The 21,726-nt window shown below is 42.2% G+C and overlaps 1 protein-coding gene across 2 annotated transcripts in view; it reads left to right on the plus strand.

The window, feature by feature from the left end:
• MMRN1 (multimerin 1) overlaps positions 1–21,726 on the plus strand; it is a 65,748-nt gene that overhangs the window by 28,163 nt on the left and 15,859 nt on the right. Inside the window, exons 5-7 of one of the 2 annotated variants that reach the window (XM_007052740.4) lie at positions 4,068–4,166; positions 8,725–8,898; positions 18,149–20,128. In XM_007052740.4, the coding sequence (XP_007052802.3) occupies positions 4,068–4,166; positions 8,725–8,898; positions 18,149–20,128 (2,253 nt within the window). The remainder of the gene's footprint in view (positions 1–4,067; positions 4,167–8,724; positions 8,899–18,148; positions 20,129–21,726) is intronic. The other variant, XM_027831865.3, reaches the window with a different exon arrangement.

The following is a 21,726-nucleotide window of genomic DNA, read 5'->3' on the forward strand; positions in this document are numbered from 1 at the left end:
CGAGCCTTAGACTTGTGGCCAATTCTCCCAATTACATGGGAAGCAAAAGATGTGGGTAGAAAGCAAAAGTTTTTGCCATTCGGTGACTGTTTGCTGGCCTAAGGGAAACAAATGTAATTATCTCAGTCCGGGGCTCAAATTACAACTGGCACTATTTTCATCCTTGTTAGGACATCCTTGTGTCCAATGAATAGATAAGCATAGGGATTCAACTCCCATCTTATCCCTCCAGATGGTTCCTTCAGAACGGGACTGAGACGAGTTAGCGGGATGTGGTGAGACAAGTCACGGTGCTGCTGACTGTTCTGAACCTGTTTTGTCGATAAAGGACCCTAATTTCTAAAGCTGTCCATCATGTACCTTTCCCATATGGGCAGGTTATTCCATAACTGGTCACTCGGAGGAAAGTACAAGAAAACCCAGAAGCAGTTTGTCCTGGCTACAGTAGGAGGCAGAATATTGGACTAGTCTGATGCAGTATGGCAATTCCTATGCTCCCGTTCTCACAGGCATTCAATTAACTAGACAGTTTACAACATTAGTGAAATAAACGTGCAAGGAGAAATATAAGTCCCTGAAACTATAAAAGTGAATAGAAAGCACTATAAGGATCAGGAATGTACCAGTTGTCTGAAGCAGTGAACAAGCTGCTTGATTCGATGTGTGGGGAGATGAAAGATAAGATTGATTGAAAAATCTGGTGTCTTTAGCCGTAAGGGTGCTGGTGAATACATTTGGGAAGACAGAGAGATTGGTAAATGAAAGAATAAAAGGATGTCCATCAGCTGGTCCTTTATCACAGGCGAGTAACTCACTCCACAGTCAAAGATCATATTATCTCATCCCCACCTGATAAATACTATAGAATGAATTGGGATGAATGTAAGAGTTTAACTGCTGTCAACAACCATGGTCAGAAGAAGATAACAGCAGCTATTGAAATCGTAAACAGACCTTTCGGTTTCTTACCCGGCATGATTGCAGTTCCATTGGGTTCCATGGAACAGTCCAGGTGATAATTTGATGTCATGAGCACCTGTTCCGTAGCTAATTGTTATTTCCCATATTCACTTACCCCATAATACAGCTCCTTCTATCTTCCTTAAATGTCATTGATTGATTACCATAAATATTGTTATGAGGCTGATGGAATGTAGGGAAATTTATATATATATTTCATTCCATTCTGTTACCTTGGAGAGTCAGGTTAGGACCAAACTAGATTTCAGTTCTTTACCTGAAAATAGTCTCCCTAAACCTATCCTTTTCTACTTATCCTGTATTTGGGGTCAGAAATTCTGTCAACCAAATTATCACTCTTGCTCCTGTCCATAACCTTCCAACTAGACCCAAGTTATTTATGAAATATTTTGCACACTTAGTAAATGTGTAGCGTCTATTTTAGCCACCCCTACTCAGGGTAAGTAGTACTTTACACTGCAAACCGTCCTATTGATGTCAATATTAAGACAGGCATAAGAGAGGCAACATTGTCTAGTGGTTAGAGCAGAGGCCTGGGAGGCAGGAAACCTTGGTTCTATTCTTGACTCTGCCAGTGGCTCCCTGTTTGGCACAGGCAAGACAATATCTTTTATGAGACTTTGTTTCCCCTCCTGTAAAATGAGAATAATACAATTTGCCTACTTGTGTAAAATGCTTTGAGATCCTCATGTGAAACGTGCCACAAACGTGCATAAATGGATGGAGTTCCCACCCAGCTCCCAATATAGATAATGGATGTTTTCCAAACTTACAACCTTTCTTGGATTTGCCTTTATTGTTCATTTAAATACCAATCAATATCAACTTCGGCCTAAGGTTCCTCCTCTGGGTGGCAGTTTTGAGTTTTTCCTTGCAGAACCTCACTGTCCCTGCCACTAGTTCTCTTTACATTACAGACACACTCAAATCCCTCAATATTCTAAGTTTGGAACTTATAGGACCCATCTGGTCTGGTTGCCAGAGAGAGTCACCAGGATAGCTCTGCATCTCCATGAAGGTCCATAAGGGACACCTTGTTATGAAGTGCAAAGTATGTATTGATTATTATACGAATAATGCGCAAGCTTCAAAAGGTTCAGACAATTCCTACAAAATTTGGATATTTGAATTTATCTGAACCTTTTCAGGTCTCCGTCCCTGCTCTTTTCCATCTTGCCTCTGCCTTTCTTCTCTCACTCCAAACAGATCTTTCTCCCTTTCCCTGTCCTCACTTTCCCTTTAGCCTGACTCTCAGCTCTTCCTCCCTGAGCCCAAGGAGTTTGAATGCTATTCCAAGGTGTAGAGATCTCTAGTCTAAATATTCCTTTGAATTCTGGACAAATACTACCCTCATCTACAGCAATCTCCATGTCTTGCCTGAGTCAGATGAGCCCCTGAATGAAATGGGCTAGATTCATCCCTATTCAGTTTGGGTTCACTCCTGAGGAGATTAGAGAGTGTTTGCTTTGGCAAGCTGCATCAGGGGTTCTAGAGGGAGAGATGAGCTTTAAATGACAGTTGGGGTCATTAGGAAATTGTATCAGCAAAGGTTGCCCAGGGAATGTGCTGAATCAGCCCATTCCATGATCTTTCTCCTCCTCCCCAGTAGTGCTTCACACTTTGAATTTCCATTGGTGATAGGACCCCCTGCCAGAGAGAGAGTTGCAGGTATCTTGCACTGCTGTGACCCCTCATTATTAGACTTCCTGCTGCCAAGGGCCCCTGCTTCTCAGGTTTCTCTTACTCACCCTGTGGCCCTCAAGAAGTCTCATAACCCCTGAGATCTAAAGAAAGCAGCCAGCCCAACAGATATACTGATACAAAGAGAAGGGAAAAAAGGGAGGGAGGGCTGAGGGAACTACTTATCTGAATCTTTTCTTAATCTTAAGAAAGTTTCTGTTTTAGTTTACATTCACTTGAAGATTTGAGCTCCCCTCACATTTGAAAATCCTACCATAAATACTGCTTGTTCTAAGGAAACTAGTATAACAGCAACTGTGGTTAAAATACATGATTCCACAGCTGTTTTCCTGCTTTTAGAAAATCTCCTCTTTAAATATATTAGGGAGTTGTTATTTTATTAAATGTTGTGGTTGATTTATAGAAAAATGCCCTGCAATACTTTAATATTGCCATTCTCTTCACACAAAAAAGTTCTTTCCATTTAGAGAGGAGGTGCAGCACAGGAAAGCCCTCATCTCAAATCTCCCTCCTCTCCTCCTGCAGTTTAGGGAAAGTTCAGATCCAAACATGAATCTTTACTTTGCAGCCCAGGCACATCTCTTATTTCTATTGTAGCTTAACTCTTGGTAAAAGTGTATCCAATTAGCTCTGTTGTTCACTTATCCATTATAATGCCTGTCATTTATGTGGCACTTTTTATCTGCTGCTCTCAAAATACTTGAAGTGGTAAAGCACAGATAACCCCCAATCATATCTAGGGAAACTGAGGCACAGAGAAGCCACATGAAGGTCACAGAGCAAGTCAGATGTGAGTACCGAATCCCTATCACTAGATTATGCTGCTTTCAATAGTCAATTAAGGTGACTTTTATTACCTTTCTGTACTTAGTTTGATGCTCACAAAATGTATTGTTTGTACAGTTCTGTTTTTTTAAAATGTTTGATTTTCAATAAGCAAAAAGCCATTCTCTATTCTTTGTTAGACACCAGCTGAAAATTTCTTTAGCTAGCCATCAGGCAAAGACATAAGATATTTTTATAAATTAGTTTTGTTTTATATCTGTTTTAAAGCCTCTACTCTAAATTTAATCCAGATTTCTGAATGTTCCTAATTATAGGGGAGGTTTAATCTTGTATTGGCACCAACTTCTACAAATCACAATGAATTGCAACATCTGTGAGACATCTTCTCTGGTCAGAATTAAATCCAGTCACTGTCTTCACCAATGGTCCACATGTGTTACAGATGGGCTAAATTGCTAACTCAGGAATCACCACAGGCAATTAGGTTTTGGGAGAGATAGAATGGAGAAATGAAGAGCAGTACCAATATTGCTGAGTACGGGATAAAGTAGTCATGCTGAATGTTTTGCTTACCTCCTTTCTTTCCCCCCCTCTTTTAGACCAACAACATCAATTGCTTATACATAGCAACCAAGCTGAGAGCAACACAGCTATCAATGCGGAGACACGGGGAAACCAGCAGGACCCCAATGACCCAGGTCAGCAGTTGTAATTACTGTCATCTCTAACACAATCATTGTCAACACTATTTATTAAAGCTACTACAAAAGACATCCCCAGCTACCAAAAGCTGTGAGATGAAGCATCAGATTCTCTTACAGCTCTGTTCCACTGGTGGTGCTACTTTGAGAGGGGGGAGGGAACTGAATCTTCTGGATCAGTGTCTAAGAGCGTGCAACTAAAAGATTCAGTCTCCAAAATAAAAACAAAACCCACTGTGGCACTGGCCACAATGCCTCTATTAAAAATATACATATCTAGGCCAGATCCACAGGCAGCAAAGCTTAGCACTGCATTGCAGAAGAAAGGGGAGTTATGCTGATTTACACCAGCTGAGGATTTAGCGCTCTCTGTTGCATATGTTCTTATCAGACTGATATGTTTATTCTAAACCAGTTCAGTAGCATTTCCGCCAGAGTGCTCAACATTTGACGAGAGGAGTTTGGTGTCACTTGATTGTCATCTTCCCAAATGGAATCACAAGCAAGCTATACAATAATACTTTACAGGTCTGTTCTGAATAGAGTGTGATATTGACCCCAGCTTATTGTGCTAATCATAATTGTCTCTCTGTTACTCTGTTCTTCCCTTCTCTTAGTTGCAACCACCTGTTGTCTACCATTTCATAGTTAGATTGTGAGGATGTTGGGGCAGGGGCTGGCTCTTTGTTATGCACATGTAGGCAGAGCCTAGCCAAGTCAGACCCTAGTCAGTAACATGAGTAATTTTATACAATCAGTAAGCTAAAGTCAGAGAGGACCTAAACATTGATAAAGCTAGATACCTTAAAAAAGACCCCCTCACATATTGTATTCTTTTACAGTATTGAATGCATATGCTTTGGCCAGGCTCACTTCCCTTTTGTATTCATTTTCCACGACTATTTTATGTTGGAGTTTTATGAGCACAAATGTTCCAGACAATGAATTCCATAATTGCCTGTGGTGACAAAGTCAGGCTGGGCAGCTGCAAGAGCGTGAGGGAAGGCAGGTATGTTAACCTTGGCCTAGAATGATAAAGGCCCTTTTTCCTATCAGCTGAGAAGGGTTTCCTCAGGTCAGTGAGGGACACCTGAGTCCAATTAGGCTGTCTGAGACCTTTAAAAGCCCCCTCCTCTGGTTAGCCAGGGGAAGGAGAGAGGAGCTTCTCTGGGGCTAGTGGTGGTAGAGAGGCAGGCTTCTCTAAGGTGAGCAGCTGCAATCCTCCCGAAGGTGGGAACCCCCCAAAGCTGAATGGCTGTTGAGGAGAAGGATTGACACCCTGCAGCCAACAGCAGGACAACAACCCCCCCAGGAAAGGTGTTCCCCTTTTGTTTTGTGTTTGTAAAACGATTTCTTTTTGTTTGCTGGAGGAACGCTCCTTGGGCCTGTCTTGATACGGCCTACCTTGAAAATATTAATAAGAGAATACAGAGGGGGAAGACTAACACTGACTAGAGGGGGGCTAATTTAAAGCAGGCTATGCCACTGTCAGAGGGGGAAGTGCAAAGTCGGGCGAGACAAAGGAGGTGCCTTGCCACACTGTACAAATAGTCAAGGAAACCAAATTTTACTCATGCCAGTGGGTGAATTACAAATACATCCAATAAAATGTGACTTATCAGACCACTCCAATTAGCCAACAGTTTATATATCGGATACTCACAGAGAACTACTCAAGATCAGTGCATGATGTTTTTTAAAAAATCACAAAATAAATATGCTGAATATTTTGAAGGAAGAATATGTTTGAAGAAATTGTTTGCTTGTGATATATTTATTCCCAAGAAGAATGCAAGACTCCATTTGCCAGATAAATTATGTACAGCAAACTATTTGTTCCTCTCTAAATGGTGCTGTTACCCACACGTGGGCAAGTCAGTGTGAGCAGTAGTAAACTGATATAACTTACCTGGTGAGGTGCCAGAAAAGGAATATACGGGCTGTGAAAGAAAGTGTAAGATATAAAGCTAGATTACACCTTTTTGTACACCTTTCTGTTAGTTGCTTTTTCCTGTTGTTGTTTGAATTGCACATGCCTGCATCAGCTCATGGTGTAACAAGTACCCTATTACTTACCTCTCCATTTACATCCCCTCTGCCTCTGGCCTTGTATTCCGATATACTTTGCTAAATCAAATAATTGTTGTAGGTAAAATTCTGATCCTTAAGTTTCATTTCTCAGTATGCCACTCTCCCTTGGGGAGATTCATAGGGAGAGCAGAAAGTCAGAATTCAGACCTGCTGTGCTACTCTGACAGGAGAATGCCCTCCCTCCCCCGAAATATCAAGAGTAAGAGAGAAATGAAAAGGAATAGGCAAGAGAAGAAAGGGAGTGGCTGCCGGACAGACATACAGGAAGGGTGTTTCAAGTGGGAGCTACAGAAGAGAAAGCTCTCATACCAACAAGGGTGAGGTGGTGTGAGAAGACAAAGAAGAGCTCAATTGCAGACCATAAAATAGCCTTAAAAATAAACAGGCAAATGAATGCACACCACTTCTTCACTATTTTATTTCACTCCTAAATTCTTACAGTGCAAGTCTACCCTGAAAAGTGACTCTCTAAAGATAGTATCTTAGGATCTCATGTGTATTGTCACTCAATGATTTTTAGATCAGATTTGCTTAGTTGACCAGTAAAAAGATGTCTTTTCTGGCTGCCAGCCCTGTAAACACATCCCGGGACGAGACACTCAAATCTTCCTGTCTCATGCTTCGTTACCAGTTATACCAGTTCTGCAGGCCAGATTCTGTTCTCTCTTATACCTGTGCAATCCCCTTCTCTGCAGACCATTGTTATGCTTATCCAATTCTACTGTCTACAAGGGGCCACAAAGAGAGGAGGGAGGATCAACAAACATAACTGAGGAAAGAATCTGCAGATATAATATAGTTAACAGTTCTCTCAATTATGCATGAGCCAAAATGGAATTCAACTTGCTTTCCCATTGCTGAATGTAAACAGGAGTGAAAAGTAGTCAAAATCTCTTATTAATGTCACTAAGGCCAGTAGCTGATGAAAGATGCGTCTACACTGCAATCGGGGTGTAATTGCAGCACACAGACATACCCAAGCTATCTTATTCTAGTTAGCTCAGGTAGTAATAGGAGTGCAGCTGCAGCAGTACAGGCTTCAGAGCAGGCTAGTCACCTGAGTAAACCCAGGGCCTGTGCGGGCTTGTGGACCCTGTATTAAAACCCATGCTGCTGCAGCCTCGTGTTCATGCATATTGTAGACCTATCCCGGACAACAATACCCTAAGATTACCCACAGGGAGAACTGTTAAATAAGAAAGTGCCAGTGGTAAATAGTCACTTTTCAACATAGACCCGCACTTTAAACTAGATGGTGTAAACACCAAGTCTGCTAACTAGAATTCTGAAGAATCATTGTCCCATTACACTACTGCACAGTTGAAAGAAAATTCCCCTTTGCAGGCTACTTCCTTTGTGTAGTCTTTATACTTCCACCAAATTTGTGACTATTGCCATTTGCTGCCATGGAAAAAGACACTGAGGCCATAATGAGAAGTGACACAAGATCAATACTAATACTATGGATCTCCACTAATAAATATTTGTATGGATCCATTGCAAGGTGCTTTATTAAGTCAAAACATGGTTTGGTCAATATGGGGTAATGCAAACAAATCTGTATCTATCTATCTATATATTTAAAGTTGTCATTTAGGTGGGATTTTCAAAGGAGTTTAAGGGAGTTGGGCACACAACTCCCTCATATTTTGAGTGCTTAACTCTCTCAGGCTCTTGAAAATCCCAATCTTAAATCCCACTCCTGCAAGATGTTCAATGCAGGCGTATGCGTGAACCCATTGTGGAGCCCCAATAATGCAGGATCAGGGCCTTACTTCTCGACTGGCTAATTTAAAAGCTGGGAACCAGACATCCACTAATCTCAATAGACCACAACCACAAGGAGGGGCAATTTGGATTGATATTTTAATAACTGAACTTCCCAGACTGGGCAATTAGCTCTTTTTTGAATGCTAGTGTCAGAACTATAAAGGTTCTATCCTGTATTATTATTTCTTTATTTTTCTGGTGCTCATTCTTGATGGATCTGGCCGCCCTGTTCAGAGGGTCCTTCTTTTGATCCTATCACTCATAAATGGATGTATCTTCTTAAGACTGAAGCATTGAAACAACATGTGTTGATTGATTTGTAAATGATCAGTGAAAATAAATATCTTGGTGCTATTAAGGGACAAAGAATTAATGATCACTGAATCCTCCACTGGGTGGTAGGTGGGAGAAGACTGGGATTATGCTGATTAAGATAGGTTAACCATTCAAAGAGCTCTTCTAGAATGATAAATACTTGATAATGGATATGGGATGCTTCAGTAATTAGTTACTGCTGTGCTGCTGAATGTCACTCATATGTGATATATGACAAAAATTAAGATGACTCACTCATGAATTGTAACTCAGAAACTTTGCATTCTACTTTCAGCGAATGCTTTTCAGAAAAAAAATCCACTTCCTCTTTCCCCTGTGATTTAATAAAGCTTCTTTTTTGCTCTATTCTTCCACCAAGCAGTGACACAAAAAATGAAAGAGCAGATTAGCAGCCAACAGGTGAAACTGACTTTTCTACAGAAGAAGGTTGACAACATTTCTGCTACCATGAGTGATGTGAGCAAGACACTCTCCTCTCTGGAAGGCAAAATCAGTGAAGATAAGGGTAGAGACGTCCAGTCTTTCCTAAAAGGTAAAAGAAAGAAAGAAATTAATACAATCACTCACCCTGTTAAAGGTGCCAGGAAAAATGTTCTTATGCTGACCTCTATTATTGTTCCATATTTGCAGAGGGAACTCTTTCTTTGTTTCTTTTGACAGTACAATTTTTAAAAGACCTTTATTTTGGTCTCTTTAATAGTAAATAATCAATACAATATGTTGTGTACTCTCCAAGGTAAGTTAAACCAACCCACTAGTAGGGGATATGAGTTTATCTACAACTTCTACAAATTTCCTTTCCTTTGCATTTTCTCCATTTGCTAGCTGTCGGAGAGATGGGTTTTGCTCTGTTTCTGAGAAGCCTGAATAATATTTGTGCAATACATGTTTCACACAGGTTTGGGGCAAACCTTTGAGGAGGTTTGTTGTTGTTTGGTTTACAATCCAACATTCATTCTATTGAAAAATTTGCCTTTGTGATAAAGAGTAAAATTTTCCAAATGGTAATTGAGGGTTTAGCCCTATCTCCAAGGAGAAGGATAGCTGTGGCTAAGGCATTTGAAAGAGGGCTTGTCTTCACTGCTTTAAAAAAAAAAACTTCTTTTTTTTTTTATACTTTGTGTTACCTGTGAGAGCTCTCCTGAGGTAAAAACATAGCAAAGACAAGGTACTTCCGTTTTAGCATGAGGTAAACTCGCTGAGGTCAACCCCACATGGGGATTATAAGGCTGATTTTGGCCAAAATAAAGGGGTGATGGGCTTCCCAGGGGTGCAACCTGGAATTGGGGTACTACTGAGCCCTCTGGCATATCAATCTGGCCCCCTCTCACGCTGTGAGGCTGTGACAAATTGCAGACCGCTCCCAGTCCGGCACTCACACAAACATTTACATAGGCAGCAACACACCCAGCTGCAGTTACATGAATGCTTCTCCTCAGCAACGAATGAATTAACAACAGAGAGGCTCCAGCCAGCTCCCCCCCGCCGGCCCCAACCTCCACAGCCTAGGACCCAGAGATGTACCCTCTTGCCCTCCAAAAGCCTGACCAGTATAAGTTTATTACCCAGTTTGCCCCTCCCTCAATGCGAAGAGGACATGCACCAGTTTTTGTTCCTGAGCAGATTCCCCAAGCACTTTTAGCAAAACACACTGTTTTAGGTAAAAAATATAAAACAAATGTATTAACTACAGAAAGATAGATTTTAAGTCATTATAAGTAATACCATACAGATCAAAGTTGGTTACCTAAGGAATAAACAAAATTGCAATCTAAGTTCTCTACCCTAGATATGATTTGAATTAAGCAGTGTCTCACCCTGATGGTACACACGATCCACCAATTTTCCCTACACAGGCAGGGCCACCTTCTTCCCTGTCTGGGGCCACCTTCCCCAGTTCAGTCTTTGTTCCTACGGTGTTTCCAGATGTTGAGATGTAAGGGGAGTGAGGCCAGGTGATGATGTCACTTCCCCCTTTTATAGGTTCATCCATGTGGCGGGAACTTGATCATTTCAAGCAAAATCCCCATCACAGTTTGCGGAAAAATATAGGCACAAGATGGAGTTTAGCATCACGTGATCTCGTCATCTGCCATTTCATGTTTCAATGAGTCACAGCAGCCACCACCCATATATTGGCTGAAGTGTCCACAGGAAAGCTCCTCAGGTGAAAATAAGCTTTTCCTGTGGCCCATTGTTTTTACTGATAGTGCCTTTATCTAGAATAGTTCCTTCACAATGGATGTAAACTGACTTGTGGGAGTTACCCAGGAGCCAGCACATTTGAAATACAGCTGCATGGTCAATATTCATAACTCCAGATACAAACAATGATACATGCATACAAATAGGATAATCATATTCAACAAACCATAACTTTTCCATTGATACCTCACATGACATATTTTGTACAAGATGCATCATGATTATGTCATAATCATATCACTACGGTGACTATGGGGTGCAGAGTGTCACAAAGGGATTTTACTTTGGGGAGCTCATGTGCTTTAGTTACCGTGAGGTAGAAAAAAGCTTTTTTTTTTTTTTCTTAAAGCTGTGAAGACAAGCCCTGATGTTAGAAAGCCAGGTTTAATTCCCAGCTTTGCCACATACTTCTTGTATGACTTTGGCAAGTCACTTTGGCCCCAGTTCATCAAAGCACTTAAGACTGCACTTCAATCCCTCCTTTAGTGCTTAAGTCCCATTGGCTTCAAATCAAGCACCTGCTTAAGTGTTTGACAGAATCAATGTACCTTAACATACCTGTGCCTCTGATCACCATCTGTAAAATGGGGATAATACTTCTCTGGTCTGTCTTGTCTTGTTAGATTGTAGAGAGACAAGGTGGGTGAAGTAATATCTTTTACTGGACCAACTTCTGTTGTGGAGAGAGACAAGCCATCAGGTGTATACAAAGCAATTCTTCAGGTCTAGGAAATGTACTCAGAGAAATGTCTACGCTGCAATTAAAACCCTGCAGCTGGTCCATGTCAGCTGACTCAGGCTCACAGGGCTTGGACTACACGGCTGTTTAGTTGTGGTACAGATGTTGGGTTCGCCCAGGTTCTGGGACCCTGCAAAGGGGGAGGATCCCAGAATCAGGGCTCAAGCCCAAATGTCTACACTGCAATTAACTAGCCCTGTAGCCCTGAGTTCTGTAAGCCCAGGTCTGCTGATGTGGGCCAGCCGCAGATGCTTAATTACAGTGTAGACATATCCAGAGTGACACAGCTACATACAACGTGGAACAGATTGCTTAACATCTTAAGCTTAACAACGTATTTCAAGGGACCATTCAAGTTGAAGTGAACCGTTAACACCTTTCCAGTCATGGTGGGGGGAGGGGGGAAGGAAAAGCTGGGGGCAGAGTTTGAATGGGTTATAGATTATTGTAATAAGCCATAAACCCAGTGTCTGTATGCAGTCCATGATTTTGAGTATCTAGCAAAGTTATGAATTTAAGCTCCCAGGCTCATCTTTTGAAGGTATTGCACAGGTTTCCTTTGACGATGAGGACTGATAGGGCTGATATAGGGTGATCGCTTTGTGAAAAGTGTTCGCCCACAGGTGAAGTGGTGTTTTTGTCTTTTATTATTTTCCTGTGTGAGTTCATTTGAGAGTGTAGTGGTTGTCTGGTTTCACCCAAATAGTTGTTGTTGGAGTGTTTAGTGCACTGGATGAGGCACACCACATGTTGTGATAGGCATGCGTAGGGCATCTGTTGTTCTGGCAGGGTCTGGTGCCACTTTGAGCTGGTATGTCTGGGTCTCTAGGCAGCTTGTTTCTGATGATGAGCTTGGAGAAGTTGGGGGATTATTTAAAGGCCAGAAGAGGGGATTCAGGAAAGATTTCTTTCAGGATATGGTCCCCATTGGGTATGGGTTGTGTTGTTTAATACCCCATACAGGTTCCAGTGTGGGGTGGTAGGTGACAACTAGGGATGTGCGATTTTATTTCTGTATTGAACCAGGTTCTCTTGGAGTATTTGGATGGCCCATTTCAGGACGTGCTCTACTTTTCTGATGGTGCGTCCAGGGCCTGCTCGAGGTTTTTTGCCGCCCCAAGCAAAAAATTTGCTGCCCCAAGCTCGGAGAGAGCAACAGCCCAAGCAAAAAAAAAAAAAACCGATGACCGGAATGGCGCCCTCGGAACTGTGCCGCCCCAAGCACCTGCTTGCTTTGCTGGCGCCGAGAGGTGGTCCTGGCTGTGTTCTTGTTTGGTGAAGGGGGTTTTAAGTTTGTTAAAGTGTATATCCCAGACTTTCTCCTTGGAGCATATTCTGTGGTATCTGAGTGCCTGGCTGTAGATAACAGATTTCTTGGTGCGTTAGGGGTATATAGTTTGTAAGCATTTGGGGTTGGGACTGTGCCTTACTCTATATTCATACAGCATCCACCACACAGGGGTGTCTAGGCACTACTGTAGTACAAATAATAAATGATGAGCACAATTCCCTTTGGCAGCAGTAGCATTGTAAGGTAAAATTTCTTTACACTCCTATGAAAATTTCCACCTAAGTGACACTTAATTGGCTCTGCACATTCTTCTGAAGGGAAAATCATGTAAGGATCAAAGGTAAATGTGTTTTATACAGTAGTAACCTTAGCACTGATGTGACCCTTTTTTTTTTTTTTTGTATAAAGTCCAATTCATCAGGACTCTATGAATCTCACATTATCCCAATTCATGCATTCTAAAACATGGCAGTTTTCTCTGGAAATAAAGGAGAAGCACCCTCAGGAATGTGAATTCAAGGGATACTTTCCCCCCAGTAATCCTGATGGATGTCCTGGGGAGGAGAGATTTCCTAAGAGAAAGATGGAAGAATGGAAGAATCTAGGACTGCTAATACAACTGAAAGACTAAAGGAAACAGGATAAAGATGGCCAGTGCGGTGCTCAGATGCCCCAGTGATAAGCACAGTCTTGGCAAGTTTAGCCAGAGGGGAAAAAAGAAGGAAAGATTAGATTAAACATGCAAAGGGTGGAATCCTGGCCTCATTAAAGTCAGTGCCAAAAGTCCCAATGATTTCAGTTGAGCCAGGATTTCACCCAAAGAAAAGAATTCTTTATGACGCCAAAGAGTAAGTCGATCCAATTCACAGAGGGAAAAATCAAAGCAATATTTATTAGACATGGTCTCCCTTTTATGAAACCTTGCTATCTATTTGTTGTTGTCAAGTTCTTTCTTGACTTCTATGTTTTTAAAAAAAAACCTGATATGAACCCCAACCCCTAAAGTAAGTAAGAAAATAGAAAATAGCTATTTTGGGAAGGTGGCAAGGGTCAGTGTGGATCCACCTGCAGAAAACAAGGAGGAGCAAGGACACACATCAACTACTCCTTTGCATACCCTGTAGTAACAGCTATGGTCCAGCTGCACAGATACCTCAGCTGATCAGGGCTGAAAATTCCTTCCCTCAGAACTGCAACATTTTGCTCAGTTTCCCAGGATTTGCCCCCAACTACTTACTTTGGTTTTTTATCCATTGGCTAAAGAATAATTTTAGGAAACTGGTATTGTAGGCATAAACAACATGCTTCTCTAAACTTTGCTTCTCTAAATCTACGAAATGTAATTCACATTTCCAATCCTTCTGTCTCCAGAGTTGTATACTCCACATGCTGTGTAGTTCTGCTTTACCCCTGATCATATTTGTACTGTCTCTCTCATTCAAATTGGCCTGCTTTCACTTCTACATTTATTGACTCTTGGGCACACATTTAATTAAATGTCTTCAAACATTTCCCATTTCCCCTCTGCATCTTTTCTATCCATTTCTTTATTCCTTTCTGTGTTACCCATCATTTACACATTCTTCCAAGATATGCATAGCTGAAATCCCATGCCCATGCTTTCTACCTATATTTTGGACACATTATAAACCTAATTATGAATGTACATTGTAAGAATAGCAGTTTTTATACTATGTCTGTCTACAAATGGTTTTTGAGTTTTTATTGCCTTTTCCTATCATGCCCCTTGTTTTATTTGGCTACATGAAATCTCCCATTACTAGTTCCGTGTTAGATTACCAACATAAATCAATCTCCTAATCAAGTTGCTGTGATGAAAGTGCTGCCATCAACTGCCTTTATTAGCTCTAATTATAAACCTCAGGCTCGGGTTGTTGCCAATCTTTATCAGGTGCGCTGTGGGGAGACTGGAAACTAGGATCACATCTCTCCCTGGTGCTGTCTTCATCGGGGTAGGGACAATTGCAGTTTCTGTGCTCTGGGGTATACAAGTACTGCTCCCTCCATATTCCCCCTAGGGCAAACAGCATACCAGATTGGGGTGAGGTGGAGAAGGGCCATGTCCTCAGACCACCTCCACACTGACCTGAGAAGTAGGACAGATGCACAGTGGATAGGATGCTGCACCCCGTGAAAAGGTGCAGCAACGCATGTTTCCGAGGAGCATGGAGCCTTCATCGGGGTAGGGACAATTGGAGTTTCTGTGCTCTGGGGTACACAAGTACTACTCCCTCCATATTCCCCCTAGGGCAAACAGCATACCAGATTGGGGTGAGCCCGTAAGGATTGTACGCCACCCCGTTCCTCCTATTTCAGTTACAGACCATCTTTCCATTGAGATCTTCTGCTCCTCTCCTGTGCTCTCCACATGTTCTTCCTCTTCCTCCTTATCCCAACACTTGTAATATCTGTTAATTTTTCAGTCATGGTTACCGAGTACCTCGCTCTTAATCAGTGGGTCTCAAAGCACTTTACAGAGGAGGCCAGTATCATTTCCCACAATTTACAGATGGGGAAATGGAGCCACAAGTGACTTGCTTGAGGTCACCCAGCAGGGTATCAGTTGAGCCAGGATTCAAACACACGTCTCCTGTGTCCAGTACAGTGCTCTATTTGCTCGGCCACAATGGCTGCTTGCTGAGATCTGTTCTGTGTACTAACAGTACCATGTATGCCAAAGCCTTCATCTCTTTGCACCTCAGAGCATACTTGGATATTTCTGTCCTACCTTAGACATATGGCACCAATCACCAGGGTATCTGTCATGTTCTTTGCATTTGTATAATGAGTATCAGATACTCCAAGAATAGAAAGACCTTTTCAGTAGGTTCTTCGCTGCATTAACAGACCTCCCTTCCTTCTTCATGCCCAAGTTATTCTCTCTGAACATTTCCCCTCTATTTTCGGTCTAAATTTTATATCTGTTTTCTCCCTCAAACTGCGTTCTTGCTCTCCCATTTGCTTTTTTTCTCTTCTGACATTTTTAAATAGAATCCTTCCATTATTATAACAGTATCTTTATATTATATTTAAAACATTAAATTGACTGTAGAGTTAAGCAATTAGAAGTCAAAAAATGCCAGGTACAATTGGACATGAAACCTTAACTCTGCCCTCTTTTGCATGTACACCTTGATACATGCTATTCCTTCATTAATAGTTGAAACTGCAAAGGGAATTTATAGCTGCAGACTGTAAATAAGTAGCCAAATTGGAATTTGGCCAGGATTAATACCTGTAATCTTGCTAAAATGGACAGGGATCTTTACTGACCAGCAGGGGACCTTGGTTTACAAATTAACTAACATACAGCTGCCAGCACAGCCCTGAGCAAAGGGTCAATATAAGTTGCACCACCCAAGGAGTAGCCCCAAGAGGGAGTGACTGTGATTCAGAGACAGAAACCCCTGTGAAGGCACAATTCCTGCCCTGCTCTCTCCAGGGCAAAAAAAAAGGTCACTGCAGCCACTGAAAGGATGCAGATTACTCCCTGTGTAGCAGCTGGCTGGCTACCCTGATCTGCAAGCAGCCTTCTTCTTAGCATATGCACAATGAGTCTTAGGTGGCATATGACCAGGATTCATCACCAGAGTTGGTCCCCTAGTTGGATCATTAGCTTCCCCGGCCTGGGCCAGGTCCTGACGGGGAGTGCAATGTGAACGCTCATCCATGCACCCCCAGCAGTGGCAGGGCAGAACCTAGGCTTGTGCATTTTGTCAATCTGCTTGATAATGGGGGGGATATCCGAAAAGCAGGGGTGCTGCGGCTCCACAACAGACAGGCTGCTTTCCGCTAAGGCGGAGCACTGATTGACCAGGAAGGTAAGGGTACCACATAGCCCCGAACAAACATCTCTTTCTGCAGCACCCAGGTTTCCTTTGAAGTGGTCTGCCATCTAAATAGTAGCAAGGCTTGATGCTGCTTAGATGAAGAGCGCTGACAAGGGTACTTTGTGTCTCTCCGTATCCATTAAGGTCCTGCCCTGCCCCCGTGTTTACGCTTTTAAAAATCCGGAACATTTTTCAAACTGAAGCAACTTTTCTGACTCCTGGATGAAGACACCCACAGTGCATCCGTAAATTATTTTATTCTTAAACCACATCTTCAGTTCTTCGCCCACTGGGTTTTCATTCTCAGGTTTCCTTCTTACAATCGTCTCTGACTTTGCCTCTTTCCTGCTGCAGCAGAGTTGTGTCCAACAGTTAAGCAACAAAAAACTCTGCTTGGAGAGCCCAGTTTTATTCCTTTGCTCTGTTTGTGTGTGTGTGTGTGTGTAAAAATCACCCAAACCTCTGTGACCCTGGAACACAATAAATAAGTGCGTGAATTGCCAGAAGAACTCCCTGCCATTTCTTAAATGGCATCTCTTCATGCTCTTGCACCTACAACCCCTCCTCCCAGTTATCTCTCTTGGCTCAAAAAAGCCACTAGCTGAACTATTGACAGCTTCTTTGTCGAAGCATCTGGGGCGTTTACCAGTCATTTCACCAGACACAATACACAGTAGGTCTGTTCTTATTTCCTAAAAAGCTATTGTTACCAGTTTGGCTCACTGCTTTTCCAGCTGGAAATACACACACAATTCAAGATGCTTAAAACAAGGAGCTTCCTATGTAGTCAGGCTTGTTGAATGGAACACTTTTCATTCTGAATCCTAAGTGCAGCCCAAATAATTTTCAGAAGTTACATAGGCAAGAACCAAAAGCATGTGTGGCATTTGCAAACATTTAGCTACTTGTAAAGAGCCATGTGTCAGGTATGACTTATGCTCTTCCTAAGGCCAAATGTCACCATGGTTTAATTCCACTGGCATAACTCCTTCTAGAATTAGTACTTATGTGAACGAAATTAAAAGTACAAGAGGTGCCACTACAACTAGGCAAAGGTCTGACCTGCAAAGCACCAGCCTTTTTCAATGGTCTTGCTGCTGCGTACAAGTTCTAAAGTGTCAGTAGTACCAAAATTAGAAGGATCCATCCCCTCCGTCTCGATTCCCTTTTTCCAGTCCATCTCCTTTTATCCACTCACTCTCCATGGATGACAGGTAGGCTACAATGAATTTTCTTTCTTTCTCCCCCTCCTGACCAAACACAGCCAAGGTAAAACAGATATTTCCTCCACTAGTCTTCTAAACATGGTGGTTGAGGGGAAGGATTAAGCCTTTTTCTCAAAGTAAGCCAAGAGAACACACACATCTTCTCTGTTGCTCTGCTTGGGACTAGGTAAATGAATGTTGATCCCACACATTCAGTCTCTGATTCTGAGCTGATTGCAATCATCAGTAAAGCTCCATTTGACTTCACTGGAAACAGTATCAGGTCCTCAAACACCAACAGGCCACTTTATTACTACCATATTAAATTAAATTTACAGGCAAACAGATCACAATGAGACAACCATTACATTTCAGTTCCTTACGACACACTGTGTGTACTCATGAGATGAAAGAATGTTGGATGTCTATAAACAAAAGACTATTTAGTTATTTGGTTTTTGCTTTTTTTTTTTTTCTTGTTTCTTTTCTAGGTCTCAAGTCTAAAAGTATCAATGAACTAGTCAAAGACCTTATCAGAGAGCAGTTTAAAGTCTACCAAAGTGACATGCAAGAGACAGTGGCCCAAATTTTCAAGACTGTGTCTAGTTTATCAGAGGATCTTGAAAGCACAAAAGAATTAGTCAAACAGATGAATGAGACCCAACAAAAGTATGCCCAGGAGAAAGAAGACAGGCCAACAAAGAATGAAATCCTGGAGCTGAAGAATGATATGGTGCAGATGAAAGAGGAGATGAGGTTTGCTTGTGACAAGCCCATCAAAGAACTACAGGCAAAGCAGAAATCCTTGGAAGTTGACTTGCAGCATGAGCAGTCAAGAAGCACCATCTACTATGAATCTCTGAATAAGACTCTTACAGAAATGAAAGAGGTCCATGAGCAACTGTTATCAGCTGAACAGATGTCGGACCAAAATGTCCCTCCAGTAGATAAAGCAGTGAATGATAATGTTACAGAATATATTCTCACTCTACAAGAGAAAGTGAAGAAACATGGCCTAATGGTGCTGCAGCTGTATGATGACTTAAGAGAACAAGATATCAAGATCAGCAATCTTACTGTTACATTAGAGATTCAGAGAGATTCTGTTCATACAGTATGTGAAGACATATTGTCAAAGTGCAGGAATGACTTCCAAATAAAGCTAAAGGGCACAGAAGAGAACGTGCATGTCTTAAACAAAACCCTAGCTGCTGTCGTCTTTCCATTGGATAATAAGATGGACAAAATGAATGAGCAAATTAATGATTTGTGTTACGATATGGAGATCCTCCAACCCTTGATTGAGCAGGGACCACCGTTTAGTCTGACAGCAGAGTATGAACAGCAAATTGAAGTGGAAGGAATCAGCAGGACGTTGGAAAACCTAACCACTGTTGTTAATAGTCTGAGTTCCACCGTCAAAGAAATTGTCAAAAGCCAGGACGGACTTAAAAGTGAGGCTCAAACTCGAGATGAAGTCTTTGAGAGACGTATTAATGAATGCCTCATGGACCTAGAAGATGGCTTAAATAAGACCATGACAGTTTTAAACAGTGCTGTTGATTCCATTCAGGATAACTACGTTCTGAAAGATACTCTAAGTGTCCTGCAAAATAAGACCGAGGCCTGTTGTGGTGCCGAGAAGATGGACAGCATACTGGCGTTTATTCCCCAGTTCCAACGGTTGAATGAGTCCCTTCAGACACTGATCAATGACAAGCAAAGCCACCAATATGCTTCAAAAGTAATTCAGGACCTTTCCAATTTTCCATATGAAGAGCATGAGAAAAAAAGCCTCCCTGACCTCAGACAAGTTTACCACATTTTAAATGAAACATCATCCAAAATGGTTGAGCACCAACAAAACATCAGTCGACTAGAAGAAAAGCTGTTACACTCTACAGTGGTCTCAAAAGATCAAGAAGTTCGCCTGCAGAGCATTGAGTCAAATATAACCAAGCTTTTGGTGAATAATTGTGTTTCACTAAAAAAAGGCAAAGTTACTTCAACGGAAAAAGAACAAATGGTCTCTCTCAAGTTACAGACACTGAGTTCCAGAGTCAAGGCACTGGAAGCAAAGTCTATCCGTTTCTCAGTTAATATCCCTCTTTTGAACAAGACTGCCTATGAGGCTTGGGGGCTGTGTCAGGATGCCTCAGCCAGCATTCGAAAAGTGAATGCTAGTATACCCCAGTTGATTAAACTTGCTCAACCTGATATCCCACTGCTGCAGAGAGGCCTCAAAGAACTCATAGAGTCTGTATTAGAAATAAAAACAGGGACAATCCTGTCTAATTTAACCTGGTATGTGGACAAATCCATGGCTGACGCTCTGAGCACTATTACCAAACTTCAGAAGCAGATGAAACAGACTGTAAAGAAACCAGCTGCAGCGAAAAAAGGGACAGTGAATGCCACCACAAGTCTGGCAGGCCGAAGTCAGAGAAACACAGACAACGCTATAGAACCAGGTAATGCATTTTCCAGATACTAGCTGCTGGGGTCTTTAATGTTATCATAAAGGCTTATGTAATCAATGTGATTAACCAAGTCAATTAGCAGTCCCAACAGAATTGGCAGGAGAACTTGACGAAAAATGACTAGGAGTAAATAATGCAGCAGCTCACTCTCAACATATCTGTGACTGTGGGTGTCTGCGTAATACAATTAAAATCCTGCAGTGGGCCCGTGCCAGCTGACTTGGGCTCGTGGGGCTCGGGCTGCAGGATTGTTTAATTGCAGTGGAGATGTTCAAGTATAGGTGGCAGCACGGGCTCTAGGACCATGTGAGGTGCGAGCGTCCCAGAGCTTGGTCTGCAGCCCAAGCCTGAACATCTACACCACAGTTAAATAGCTCTTAGCCCAAGTCCTTTGAACCCAACTCAGCTGGCATGGGCCAGCTGCAGGTGTCTAATTGCAGTGTAGACATACTCTTAAGTGTATTTGTCCTCTAGAAATGGACTTTTTACAAAAGACCTCCTGAGGTCCCATGGTTTTTCCCTCAGTGAAAGGATGTAAAAGTAATGATGGGTTAGTTTTTAAATACCAGCACAGCCTTTCAAATTCAACTGAGAATCTGAAAATCAAGTTTCAGAGTAACAGCCGTGTTAGTCTGTATTCGCAAAAAGAAAAGGGGTACTTGTGGCACCTTAGAGACTAACCAATTTATTTGAGCATGAGCTTTCGTGAGCTACAGCTCACTTCATCGGATTCATACTGTGGAAACTGCAGAAGACATTATATACACAGAGACCATGAAACAATACCTCCTCCCACCCCACTCTCCTGCTGGTAATAGCTTATCTAAAGTGATCATCAAGTTGGGCCATTTCCAGCACAAATCCAGGTTTTCTCACCCTCCGCCCCCTCACAGACAAACTCACTCTCCTGCTGGTAATAGCCCATCCAAAGTGACCACTCTCTTCACAATGTGTATGATAATCAAGGTGCGCCATTTCCTGCAGAAATCCAGGTTCTCTCACCCCCTCACCCCCCTCCAAAAACCACACACACAAACTCACTCTCCTGCTGGTAATAGCTTATCTAAAGTGATCATCAAGTTGGGCCATTTCCAGCACAAATCCAGGTTTTCTCACCTCTCCCCCCCCAAACACACACACACAAACTCACTCTCCTGCTGGCAATAGCTCATCAAAACTGACCACTCTCCCCACAATGTGCATGACAATCAAGGTGGGCCATTTCCAGCATAAATCCAAGTTTAACCAGAATGTCTGGGGTGGGGGGGGGTAGGAAAAAACAAGGGGAAATAGGCTACCTTGCATAATGACTTAGCCACTCCCAGTCTCTATTTAAGCCTAAATTAATAGTATCCAATTTGCAAATGAATTCCAATTCAGCAGTTTCTCGCTGGAGTCTGGCTGAACTTTGTGACTTTGTCCTTACCCATAACTATTTTACATTTGGGGACAATGTATACCTTCAGATCAGCGGCACTGCTATGGGTACCCGCATGGCCCCACAGTATGCCAACATTTTTATGGCTGATTTAGAACAACGCTTCCTCAGCTCTCGTCCCCTAACGCCCCTACTCTACTTGCACTATATT

This window comes from Chelonia mydas, chromosome 4 (genome assembly GCF_015237465.2).
Source record: "Chelonia mydas isolate rCheMyd1 chromosome 4, rCheMyd1.pri.v2, whole genome shotgun sequence".
Lineage (NCBI taxonomy): Eukaryota > Metazoa > Chordata > Testudines > Cheloniidae > Chelonia > Chelonia mydas.